Raw genomic sequence first — 13,334 nt, 5'->3', positions numbered from 1 at the left:
GCTATGAAAAACAGGATGGCAGTTTCTGGGGGAAAAAAAAATCAATGTATAATCTAACTACTCCATGACTTCTACAGTAGTAATATGATAGTATTTACCAAATGTTCAATCCAAGATAATTAAGGGTAAAGAGAACAAGCAAAAATGCATGCTTTCTATCAGAATGCAGGACGTATACTTGATGATCTATGCATATATAAAACATAATATAAGTGTGCGTGTATATGCATCATGAAGGAAGAAGGGGATTACTTGGAGGGGGGATAAAATGAGGAAGAAAAGTAATGAAGGGGTGAAATATGAGCAATGTACAATGATATATGTATGTGTGTGTGTGTGTGTGTGTGTGTGTATGAAATTGTCATGATGAACCTCATCATTTTCTAGGCTAACTAAAACAATTAAGTAAAAAAAAATCAGCTATTCATCATAAGACAAGACATCACACTATGACCAAGGGAGCTGGCCCTCTGGAGACCACCTCCATGCAGCAGTCATTGGCTAGTGCTGTAGTCTACTTATTCTCATGTTCAATCTGTGGGGAAAAAAACCCGTTTTCAGAGGTTTAGAGGTTTTTTTTTCCCTCTAATACTTGTCAGCATTTTTTTTATAATCCTCTGTGTTATATATTTCTTCTTTACATCATTTCCAATATTGAAAATACAAATTGTACAGACTTTTTAAAGGTTCTAATTCATTCTATTCATTTTTGGAGTGTCTGACATTGCAAAAGTATATTGTCAAACTGATTTCATACATAAAAAGGCTCATTTACTATCCCCATGCTCTCATCCATCACTGGTCCCCTCCCCTGTCTGTCCCTCAATGATCCTGTTTTTATGTCATATATATGTATACATATATATGACATGAATATATATATATATATATATATAGGCAAGTAACAGTCTATGTTCAACTGTGTATTGTTGAACCTGAATTCAACACATGAGAGAAACCATGCAAGAGTAAAAATCCTGCAACCTTCTGAAAGAACCTAACCAATAGCACAAGATTAATTCATCCTACCTAAACAAATAGAAGCATATGTAGTGTTATAAAAATTGGCTTACATTGTTCATTACTGAGAACAAAATCAACCACTTAAATTAGAATTCTGACCAACACAATTGCTTTATTTCTAAGATATATTTTGTTCATTTTTATGCTACTTCATACAATTTTCCCACATGAGATATATATACATATATATATGTCTGTGTATGTGTATATGGGTGTGTGTGTGTATGCATGTTGTTTGTTTGTTTTTCTTTTCTGAGACAGAGTTTTTTGTGTAAGAGTCCTAGCTATCCTGGAACTAGGTCTTGTCGACCGTGTTGGCCTCGAACTCACAGAGATCCATCTGCCTCTGCCTCTGAGTTATGGGATGAAAGGTGTTCACCACCACTTTGAAACCTATCAATAAATATTTTATACTGACCTTGGTATGATGTTCCATGACATCCAATTTCCTTGATTTAAAGCCATTCTTCTTGTATGCTTCTAAAGAGAAGGTGACAAGAAAACATAATGTTGCAGTCTATAGCAACTCGGACATTTTGTTACCTGTTAGATTTTATTTTGGGGGCTACATTTTTAACATTGTATCTATATTTTAAAGGTAAGAAGTTCCACTGAGATTGAAATCAGTGCAAAGAGTACAAGCACCCATGGGATATGAAGGAACTGTGATTCTTCTCAGTTAATATGCATAATATAGAATTACTCTCAACATTTTTCATTTCTGAACATGAACCATCTATAGGCTCTCAAAGAAAATCTGAGGCTGAAGTGAATGACCAGTGGTCAAGAGCACTGGTTGCTCTTACAAAACATCCAGGTTTGGTTCCCAGCACCCACATGGTGGCTTATAACCATCTATATCTCCAGTTACAGTGGATCTGATGCCCTCTCCTGGTCTCAGCAGACATACACATGGCATACAGAAATATTTATAGGCAAAACCCTCAAACACATTAAATCAATAATTTTGAAAAAAAACCTCAAAGGCAGGTCTACAACACTCCACTCTCACTGAACAGGTCTGACAGACAGAAAATTAACAGAGAAATAAGAGAACTAACAGATGTTATGACCCAAATCGACATAACAGACATCTATAGAACATTCTACCAAAACACAAAAGAATTTACCTTCATCTCAGCACCTCATGGAACTTTTGCTAAAACCGAGAAATAATTTGGTCTTAAATCTCAAGAGACACACACACACACAAGAAGTAAATTGGGCTCTAGTGGACATCCATTGGAGAGGTGAGTTTGTGCCTGACCCATGGCAGAAGCTCCACAAGGAGGAGCTCAGACATTCCGTGATGCCCTTGAATCCCTTGTCACTCTGCAGGGGCGGCTCCACCCTGCTAAGCTCTCTGGTCTCCTATCCCATCCCAGCTTTCACCCAGGTACCACTTCATTTATTCCTCCATGCCCCCTGGAGCCATAAAATTCCCCAAATCAGCTGACTTGCATGCTGGGACTGGGCTGTAAGTGAAACCCAGCAGGAGTGAGTATCTGTGTTTCAATAGCCTGCCTGCAGAAAGGTAGGCCTTCTGTCAGAGAGGTCCCTGCCCAACAAGGGAACCTGACCCAGTATCAGAAGATCAAATAGAGAGCATTTGAAGGAAGAAGTGGTCAGATGCCAAGGCAAGAATTCCTCCAACAATCTGAAAAACAACATGAAAACACCAGATCCCAGCGACCCTACAACAGAAGGACTTGAACACCCTAATCCAGAAGAAGATACATTAAGTATCTTAATGGAAAAAAGTGCCATTATGAAAGCAATAGAATCCCTTAAACAGGATATGAATAACTCCCTTAAAGAAATGGATGAGAAGTATAACAAAAGGTTTGAAGAAATGGGTAAATCCGTAAAGTTACCCTGAAAAACCAAGAAAAAAAACAATCAAATAGGTAATGGAAAAGTTCAAGAATTGAAAACTGAAATGGAGGCAATGAAGAAAACACAAACCGAGGGTCGGCTGGATATAAAAAAAAACTAGGTAAATGAACAGAGACTACAGAATTAAGCATAACCAATAGAATACAAGAGATAGAACAAATCTCAGATTCTGAAGACGCCATAGAGAAAATAAATGCTCTGATCAAAGAAAACATCAAATCTAACAAATTCTCATAAAAAACATTCAAGAAATCTGGGACACAATAAAAAAAACCCAAATCTAAGAATAATAGGGATAGAAAAAGGAGAAGAATTGCAAATCAAAGGCCCAGAAATTATATTCAACAAAATTATAGAAGAAAACTTTCCCAACCTAAAGAACAATATTTTTATGAAGGTTCAAGAAGCATACAGAACACAGAATAGACTGGATCAAAAAAAAATACCCTCGCCATATAATAATCAAAACACAAAACGTACAGATTAAAGAATGACTATTAATAGCTGCAAAAGAAAATAGTCAAGTAACTTATAAAGGTAAACCTATAAGACTTACACCGGACTTCTCTATGGAAACCATGAAAGCCAGAAGGTCCTGAATAGAGGTACTGCATAAACAAAGAGACAGTGGATGCAAGCCCAGAGTACTATACCCAGCCAAGCTATCATTCACTATCAATGGAGAAAACAAAATATTACTGGATAAAAACAAACTTAAACAATTCATAGCCACAAATACAGCCTTGCAGAAAGTCATAGAAGGAAAATCGCAACCCAAGGAATCTAACATTGCCAACACTGCCTACAATAAATCAGACATCTAGCGACCCTTCACAAGCACAACTCAAAGAAGGGAAACACACAAACTATACTATACAAAAAATAAAAAAAATAAAAAAATAACTGGAGTCAACAATCATAGGTCATTAATATCACTTAATATTAATGGACTCAACTCACCTATAAAAAGGCACAGACAAAGAGATTGGATACAAAAACAGGATCCAACATTTTGCTGTTTACAAGAAACACACCTCAACCACAAAGACAGACATCTACTCAGAGTAAAGGGTTGGGAAAAGGATTTTCAAGCAAAGGGACCTAAGAAACAAGTGGGTGTGGCCATTCTAATTTCCAACAAAATTGACTTCAAACTAAAATCAATGAGAAGAGATGGAGATGGACATTTTATACTCATAACAGGAACAATTCATCAGGAGGAAGTCTCAATCCCGAATATCTATGCCCCTAATATAAAAGCACCAACTAATGTAAAAGAAAAACTTTTAGAACTCAAGGCAATCATCAAACCACACACACTAATAGTAGGAGACTTCAATGCACCTCTCTCACCAATGGACAGGTCAATCAGACAGAAACCCAAGAGAGAAATAAGAGAATTAATAGAGCTAATGAATCAAATGGACTTAAGAGATATCTATAGAACATTCCACCCAAATAGGAAAGAATATACTTTCTTCTCTGCAGCTCATGGAACCTTCTCGAAAATTGACCACATACTCGGTAACAAAGCAAACATCCACAGATACAAAAGAATATTAGTAACCATCTGTGTCTTGTCCCATCACCATGGAATAAAGTTAGAATTCACCACAATTCTAACCCCAGAACGCCTACAAATTCATGGAAGCTGAACAGTTAACTACTGAATCATCCCTGGGTCAGGGAAGAAATAAAAAAAGAAATTAAAGTCTTCCTTGAATTTAATGAAAATGAAGACACAACATACTCAAACCTATGGGACTCAATGAAAGCAATGCTAAGAGGAAAGTTCATAGCACTAAGGGCCCAATTAAAGAAAACGAAAAAAATCACACACTGGAGACTTAACAGCACAATTGAAAGCTCTGGAAAAAAAAGAAGCAGACTCACCCAGGAGGAGTGGAAGACTGGAAATAATCAAACTGAGGGTTGATATCAACAAAATAGAAACACAGAAAACAATCCAAAGAATCAAAGAAACAAAAAGTTGGTTCTTGGAGAAAATCAACAAGATTGACAAACCCCTAGCCAAACTAATCAAAAGGCAGAGAGAGAACACTCAAATTAATAAGATCAGAAATGAAAAGGGGGACATAACCACAGACACAGAGGAAATTCAGAGAATCATTACATCTTACTGTGAAAGCTTATATGCCATAAAGTTGGAAAATGTACAAGAAATGGACTTGTTTTTTATAAGTTCCATTTACCAAAGTTAAATCAAGACCAGGTAAACAATCTAAATAGTCCTGTTAGTCACGAAGAATTAGAAGCTGTTATCAAAAACCTCCCTACCAAGAAAAGCCCAGGACCAGATGGTTTCAATGCAGACTTCTACCAGAACTTTCAGGAAGAGCTAATACCTATACTCCTTAATGTATTCCACAATATAGAAACGGAAGAGTCATTGCCAAACTCCTTTTATGAAGCTACAGTCGCCCTGATAGCAAAACCACATAAAGAGACAACCAAGAAAGAGAATTACATGCCAATCTCACTCATGAACATCAATGCAAAAATTCTCAACAATATACTGGCAAACTGAATCCAAGAACACATTAGAAAATTATCCATTGTGATCAAGTAGGCTTCATCCCAGAGATGCAGGGCTGGTTCAACATACGCAAATTTATCAATGTAATACATCATATAAATAAACTGAAAGAAAAAAACAATATGATCATTTCATTAGATGCTGAAAAAGCATTTGACAAAATTCAACATCCCTTTATGATAAAGGTGTTGAAGAGATTTGGCATAAAAGGATCACACGTAAATATAATAAAAGCTATTTACAGCAAGCCGACAGTTAACATCAAACTGAATGGAGAGAAACTCAAAGCCATTTCACTAAAATCAGGAACATGACAAGGTTGTCCACTCTCTCCATACCTCTTCAATATAGTGCTTGAAGTTCTAACAATAGCAATAAGACAACATAAAGGGATCAAGAGGATTTGAATTGGAAAGGATGACGTTAAACTTTCGTTATTTGCACATGATATGATAATGTACATAAGCGACCCCAAAAACTCTACCAAAAAACTCCTACAGCTGAACAACACCTTTAGTAATGTGGCAGGATACAAGATCAACTCCAAAAAATCAGTTGCCCTCCTATACATGGAGGATAAAGAAGCAGAGACGGAAATCAGAGAAACATCACCTTTCATGATAGCCACAAATAGCATAAAATATCTTGGGGTAACTCTAACCAAGGAAGTGAAAGACCTATTTGACAAGAACTTTAAGTCTTTGAAGAAAGAAATTGAAAAGCATACCAGAAAATGGAAAGATCTCCCTTGGTCTTGGATTGGGAGGATCAACATAGTAAAAATGGCAATTCTATCAAAAGCAATCTATAGAAACAATGCAATCTTCATCAAAATCCCAACAAAATTCTTGACAGATCTTAGGAGAAAAATAATCAACTTTATATGGAAAAACAAAAAACCCAGGATAGCCAAAAGAATCTTATATAATAAAGAAACTTCTGGAGGTATAACCATCCCTGACTTCAAACTGTATTACAGAGCTACAGTATTGAAAACACCTTGGTATTGGCATAAGAACAGAGAAGTCGACCAATGGAATCCAAGAGAAGAACCAGTTATTAACCCCCAAACGTATGAGTACCTAATTTTCGACAAGGGAGCTAAAGGTATACAATGGAAGAAGGATAGCATCTTTAACAAATAGTTCTGGCATAACTGGATGTCAACCTGTAGAAGAATAAATGTAGAGCCATATCTATCACCATGCATAAAACTCAAGTCCAAATGGATTAAAGACCTCAACATTAATCTGACCACTTTGAACCTGATAGAAGAGAAAGTGGGAAGTAGTTTACAAGACATAGGCACAGGAGACCACTTCCTAGGTAAAACCATAGTAGCACAGACAATAAGAGAATCAATGAATAAATGGGACCTCCTGAAACTAAGAAGCTTCCTTAAAGCAAAGGACACTGTCAGTAAGACAAAAAGGCTACCTTCCGACTGGGAGAAGATCTTCACCAATCCCTCATCAGAGAAAGGTCTGATCTCCAAAATAAACAAAGAACTTAAGAAACTGGATGCTAAAACTCTAATTAACCCAAGTAAAAATGGGGTACTGAACTGAACAGAGAATTCTCAACAGAAGAAATTTGAATGGCCAAAAGACACTTAAGGTCATGCTCAACCTCCTTAGCAATCAGGGCAATGCAAATCAAAACAACTTTGAGATACCATCTTACACCTGTCAGAATAGCTAAACAAAAAAAACACCAATGATAGCCTATGCTGGAGAGGATGTGGAGTGAGGGAAAACTCATCCATTGTTGGTGGGAAGGCAAACTTGTGCAGCCACTGTGGAAATCAGTGTGGCGACTTCTCAGGAAACTGGAGTCAACCTCCCTCAGGACCCAGCAATTCTGCTCTTGGGAATATACCCAAGAAATGCCCTACAAAAGCATTTGTTCAACTATGTTCATAGCAGCACTATTTGTAATAGCCAAAACCCGGAAACAACCTAGGTGCCCCTCAATAGAAGAATGGTTAAAGAAGGTGTGGAACATATACACATTAGAGTTTTACTCAGCGGTAAAAAAATAACATCTTGAATTTTGCATGCAAATGGATGGAAATAGAAAACTCTTTACTGAGTGAGGTAACCCAGACCCAAAAAGAGGAATATGGTATGTACTCACTCATAAGTGGATTCTAGCCATAATTAAAGGTCTTTGAACCTATATTTGGTGATCTAGAGAAGCTAAATAAGAAGGTGCACCTGAAGAAAATCATATAGTTATCCTCCTGAATATTGGAAGCAGACAATGCAACCTTGGGTGCATGGGGGGGGTGGAAGGAAGGGGAGATGGTTAGAGAGAAGTGAGTAGGGGAGGATTGGGGAAAGCTTGGGGGAATGGGATGGGGGAAGGGAGGAAAAATGGTTAAGGGAGCAGGGAAGTATATATCTCAACTAAGGGAGCCATTTTAGTGTTTACAAGAAACTTGATTCTAGAGAAGTTCCCAGGTCCAAGGAGAGATCCCCAGATTATTCCCTGGACAGCAGAGGAGAGGGTGCCTGAACTGGCCTGGGCCAACAACCATACTGACGAATATTTTACATATCACCATAGAACCTTCATCTGGCAATGGATGGAGATAGAGACAGAGACCCACCTTGGAACACTGGACTGAGACCCAAGGTCCAAATGAGGAGCAGAAGGAGGAAGAACATGAACAAGGAAGTCAGGACCGCGAGGGGTGTGTTCACCCACTAATACAAGGGGACTGATCTAATGAGAGCTCACCAAGGCCAGCTGGACTGGGACTGAATGAGCATGTGATCAAACCAGATTCTCTGAATGTGGCTGACACAGGGACTGTCTGAGAAGCCATTGATAATGGCACTGAGACTTGTTTCCTCTGCATGTACTGGCTTTTTGGGATCCTAATCTGTGTGGATGCTCACATTCCTAGACCTGGAGTGAGGAGGGAGGGACTTGAACTTCCAACAGGGCAGGAAACCCTGACTGCTCTTAAAACTGGAGAGGGAGGAGGAAAGGGAGTGGGAGGAGTGGGAGTGTATTGGGAGGAGGGGCAGAAGTGGAAATTTTTATAAATTAACAAGAAAAATAAATAAAAAATAAAATAAACTAATAAATTAGTTTCACTACTTTTGAACACAAAGAGGTCTTTAAAAATTAAATTGTTTTTAACTCATTAAAAAAAGTAAATTGGAATAAATCTCTGCATATTATCAGATCACCAGGGCTTAAACAAAATCAGAAATGAAAAGAGGGACACAAGAACAGAAAATGAGAAAATTGAGAGAATCATCAGGTCATACTTCATAAGCATATAATCCAAAAAATGGGAAAATTGAAAGGAAATGGACAGTTTTCTGGGTAAGTACCCCATACCCAAATCTAAATCAAGAACAGACAAACAATTTAAATAGATCTATAACCCCTAACGAAAAAGAAGCAGTCGTTAAAAGTCTTCCAACCAAAAGTAGCACAGGACCAGAAGGCTTCACCATAGAATTCTGCCAGAATTTTGAAGACCAGCCAATACCAACACTCCTCAAATTGTTCTACAAATGAAGAAGAGAAGGGACATAGCCAAACTACATTTTTGAGTCTACAGTTACTCTGATACCCAAATCATACAAAATCTCAACAGTGAAAGGGAACTACAGACCAATCTCCCTCATGAGAATTGATGTAAAAATTCTCAACGAAATAATGTCAAATTAAATCCAAGAACTCATCTGCTGTGGAAGCTCCTTCAACCAATAGCTGCTGAGATTCCATCCCATTGGGGTGGGGTCTCTTTCTCTTTAGCAAGCAGCACCAGCCTTCTTCTCACTGTTACCACAAGACTCCTTTCCTGGCTGTCCTGTTGGATAGTGTTCTGTAAGGTTTTTCCCCTCAAATATATAACCCTTTGAATCCAATCTGGTGTGGGATTGTTTGGCGCATAAACTGGCACCCAGCATTTGGTTTTAGAACCAGGTTCAGGCTAAAAGGCTCTGCAGCATCAGAGACCTGGGGTGGGGTCCCCCAGGCTTACTTTCTGGCCTCATTAAGATAGTTCTGGCAGTGCCTGTAGAGGGAAAAGAGGATGCTGATAGCTGACCAAGGTAATGGGGGCTGCGAGGAGACTGCCAGGGAGGAGCAGGTTGGAAAGCTGCCTTTGTCTGGTAATGCAGCAGGTGAAAAGCCATGTAAGGAGAAAAAGTCTGGGAAACTGAAGTTTGAGAATAAAATCTAAGTGGAATGTAAGCAGCCGAACAAGGAGGGATGTGTCTCAGTGCACAGCCTATCATGCACTTTCGCTCCAAACAAACAATAATGTGGGTTAGTGTTTGTGCATCTGCATTGGCCTACCCTTAGGGTCCTGACAGGATACATCCTCACCTGTAGCCACTAAGAGCACTTCACTTGTAGCCACTTCTGCACACATTTGCTGTTTCCTTGTAAAAGGTGGGCCTGTAAACCTCACCCCTCCTCCCACTCTCCACATCCCTCTCTCTCCCACAACTCTTGTCTCAAGGGTCTAGTCTCTACGCCCCTCTGCCTCTTCTGCCCCTTCTCTCTTTTCTTCCAATAAATTTCCTATGTGAGCCTTATTGCATGGCATGACTTCTCTTCTCTGCTTTTATATCATTATTACTACTATTATTACTATTACTATTATTATTATTATTACAGTGAGTTCTGTCTCACTCTCGAAGGAGGCCAGGGCAGGACCTGAAAAAGCTTACTGGCTAGCATCTAGCCCTGCAGAGATGAAGACTGGGTTCAACAAAGGCATGCTTATGATACTAAAATATTTTGAGAATGGAAGCAGCCTCTACATTATGGTGTGGACAGAATTGCTTTTCTTTACACAAACGGAGATTAGAACCCAGAAAGACAATAGTGGTATTAACTGAGAGACAAGGTGTTAAACATAAAACAAGAAAAGTAGACTTTAGGAAAACAGAATGACTCCTGTTTTTGATGCCAAAGGAAACATTTTCAGGAGAATTAAGGAGCCTGAGATTTCTTGTCAAGCAGCCTGTGAGTTACCATTGAAATAGACGTAGGAGATAACAGTGATGTACTCCGAGATAACATATAGAAATTTTGCAATCCTGGATTGCCTTGAGATGCAGGAATCATTTATGTTCGTTTTTGCATTGCCTTGTTAGAGTGTATTGAATACTTGAAGTTGTACAGGTGTTATCTGTAGTGAGGACTTAAGTATACATGAGAAAGAAATACAGCACACAGAGAAAATACTATCATGAAGGAACAGACTTGGTCACTCTCCTACTTCAGAATAAAAGTGATAATTGTTGCTTAATGAACCACTTGCATCTGGAACACTTTTCTGATATTGAAATCATGAATTAGGTTCTAAGCACGAAGCACAGTTCCATTTCTACTGGTGGTGCTGGATGCCTCTCCATACAGGAATTAAGATCCCAAGACCTTGATAAACCAGACCTTCGTACCCCTCAAACGTAAGTGCCTCCACCTACGGTTCTCAGCTGCATACTTACTGTCTAGGGTGAGGCAGTTGTAAGAAACGGTTAGTACAAAAGCCTAAGTGATGTCTTAATCTTGTCTCTTCCTAGCAATGCCTGATTGGGCATATTGAAATCTAAAAGTGGACATAATGCTAGGTGGTTTGGTTCTTCACATTGTGTACTAGACTTGCTATAAAAGGATTGTTGACACCCTTCCAATACTCCTTGTTTTCCTCTTACTTTATAATTAACTGTTGAAGAAGGCAGTGTGGTATAACTTAATTTACTACGATATTTCCAACTACTAAAGGTAGAAATGAAATCAAAGCAATATTATTTGCTTTGATGGTAGGCTATGAAATTATTTCAAGTTTTGGGGGAATAGGGTGTACAAATGAATTGGCTCTTATAGCTGAGTGTGATCACACACACCTGTCATCCTGGTCTTCAAAAGACTCCAGGAAGAAGATGACTGAGTGAAAGTTCAAGGCCAGGGTGGGCCATATAGTACTTCCCCAGCCGACAGGCAAGACATATTTCACAAAGCGACCAACCAAAGAAATTATTATCATAAACATTAGTTTTTCACTCAGAGTGTTGCTCTTCCAGTTACCGGAAGGCTATTTCTAACCTACTGTGAACCCATATTAGCATAACGTCTACATATAAGCTACTTAATCAGCAATTCTGAAGAAAAGAATTCAAACATAGCTGTCAACCTATAACACGTTTTTATATTTTCCTTAAAATTCTTAAAACTATTAACATTATAAAAGTTTCCTGTCTTTTTGCTCATTTCAATGAAAACAATTACCAAACTCTTCTGTCATCTTGAAAATTTATTATTACTAGGGGAAAGAGGTTAACATGTTTTCAAAATTATTTGAACTGGTGTTTTTGTATTTGCTTTAAAGAGTTTTTGTCTCTTTTCCTTTGAAGTGAAGGGGGAGCAACCTTTGAAAAGCCAAGCACAAACAAACCTGCATCTGAAAGAAAAGTCTCGATATTTGGTAAAAGGTAACAAAGCTTTTAATTTTATTAAATGAATAGGTTCTTATAACTGTGCATTGATTCCTAGAGACAATAAAAGTTATCTTGGAAAGGTGCTTTCAAGACAAAACTTAGGGCCCAATTTTTTTGTTTTAGTAGTTAAGATTCCAGGTGATATGATGTCTGTATAATTCTGCTTTGTATGATGCTAAAGAAAAGATTCAGACCACAGTTCCACCATTCTAAGGTGATGCTCAAGCCTGTGCTGTGTTCTGTCCCTAGTTCTCAGAAACTGTAGAATCAGAGGGTGAATGTTGAGCCTTCTCTAGTTCAACATTTGAGTCTTTTACTCTCTGAAGGTTAAGAATTACTTCAAAGAGGTTTGGTTTTACTGTCTAAGTCAGTCAGTATTAATTACATTAGAAGTTAAACTAAGAAAATGGCAATATAAACTCAATTTAAAATAAAAATCTCATTATGTGGTTTGAAAAATAAAATGGTTTTATTGATTTATTTGCTTCTTTTTTGTTTGGTTTTTTTTTTTTTTTTTTTTTTTTTTTTTTTTTTTTTTTTTTTTTTTTTTGGAGACAGGATTTCTCTGTGTAGCCCTAGCTATCCTGGTACTCACTCTGTAGACCATTCTATCATTGAACTTTGAGATCTACCTGTCTGTGCCTCCCAAGTACTGGGATTAAAGGTGTGTGCTACCACCCCCTACAATGCTTTGAATTTTAAAAATCCTTCTGGGTGAGCAAGATGACTCAGCAGGTGAAAGCACTTATAACCAAGCCCAAAGACCTGCTTTCAATCCCCAGTCTCACGTGGTAGAAAAGAATCTACTGCTTCAAGTTGTTCTCAGAACACCAGCTGTTCTCTCTCTGTCTCCCTCTCTCTCCCTCCCTCTCTCTCTCTCTCTCTCTCTCTCTCACACACACACACACACACACACACACACACACACACAAATAAATAAATGTAATAAAATTGAAACATTTCTAATGCAAAACAATTTTATTGGGCAGTCAAACAAAGTCTCCCACTTTAAATTCAGATTCCTTTAATAGCTGACTAATGAAAGATGGTTAGAATCTATGTCTGCTACTGCATTCAGACTGTCATAACAGCCAGTCTAGGCAGCAATGTACACATGAGAGGATGAGAGTGAGAAGAATAAACAGCATCTTAGTTTTGTTGTAGTGATACCTAGATACACCTTGGAGAAGATTTTCTAGACTAGATCAGCAGTTGTCTGTATTGGAGGTGGGGAAGTTTGAAACAGATTGACAGGAATCAGTCTTTTATTTGTATGACCTGGGGAATGACCTCACCTTTCTGTACTTTGAATCCCTTGCGTATAAGAATGGAGATAGGTTGAGTGGTGGTGCATGCCTTTATTTAGGCAGAGGCAGTCTAATCTC

The 13,334-nt window shown here is 38.1% G+C and overlaps 1 protein-coding gene across 3 annotated transcripts in view; it reads right to left on the bottom strand.

Moving 5' to 3' along the window:
* LOC148123226 (unconventional myosin-IXb-like) overlaps positions 1 to 13,334 on the bottom strand; it is an 89,942-nt gene that overhangs the window by 18,652 nt on the left and 57,956 nt on the right. For all 3 annotated transcript variants that reach the window (XM_087903303.1, XM_087903304.1, XM_087903306.1), the window contains one exon: positions 1,442 to 1,503. In XM_087903303.1, the coding sequence (XP_087759429.1) occupies positions 1,442 to 1,503 (62 nt within the window). The remainder of the gene's footprint in view (positions 1 to 1,441; positions 1,504 to 13,334) is intronic.

This window comes from Myodes glareolus, chromosome 1, assembly GCF_982192425.1.
Source record: "Myodes glareolus chromosome 1, mMyoGla1.1, whole genome shotgun sequence".
NCBI lineage: Eukaryota > Metazoa > Chordata > Mammalia > Rodentia > Cricetidae > Myodes > Myodes glareolus.
This window is presented reverse-complemented; position numbering and strand designations above follow the sequence as displayed.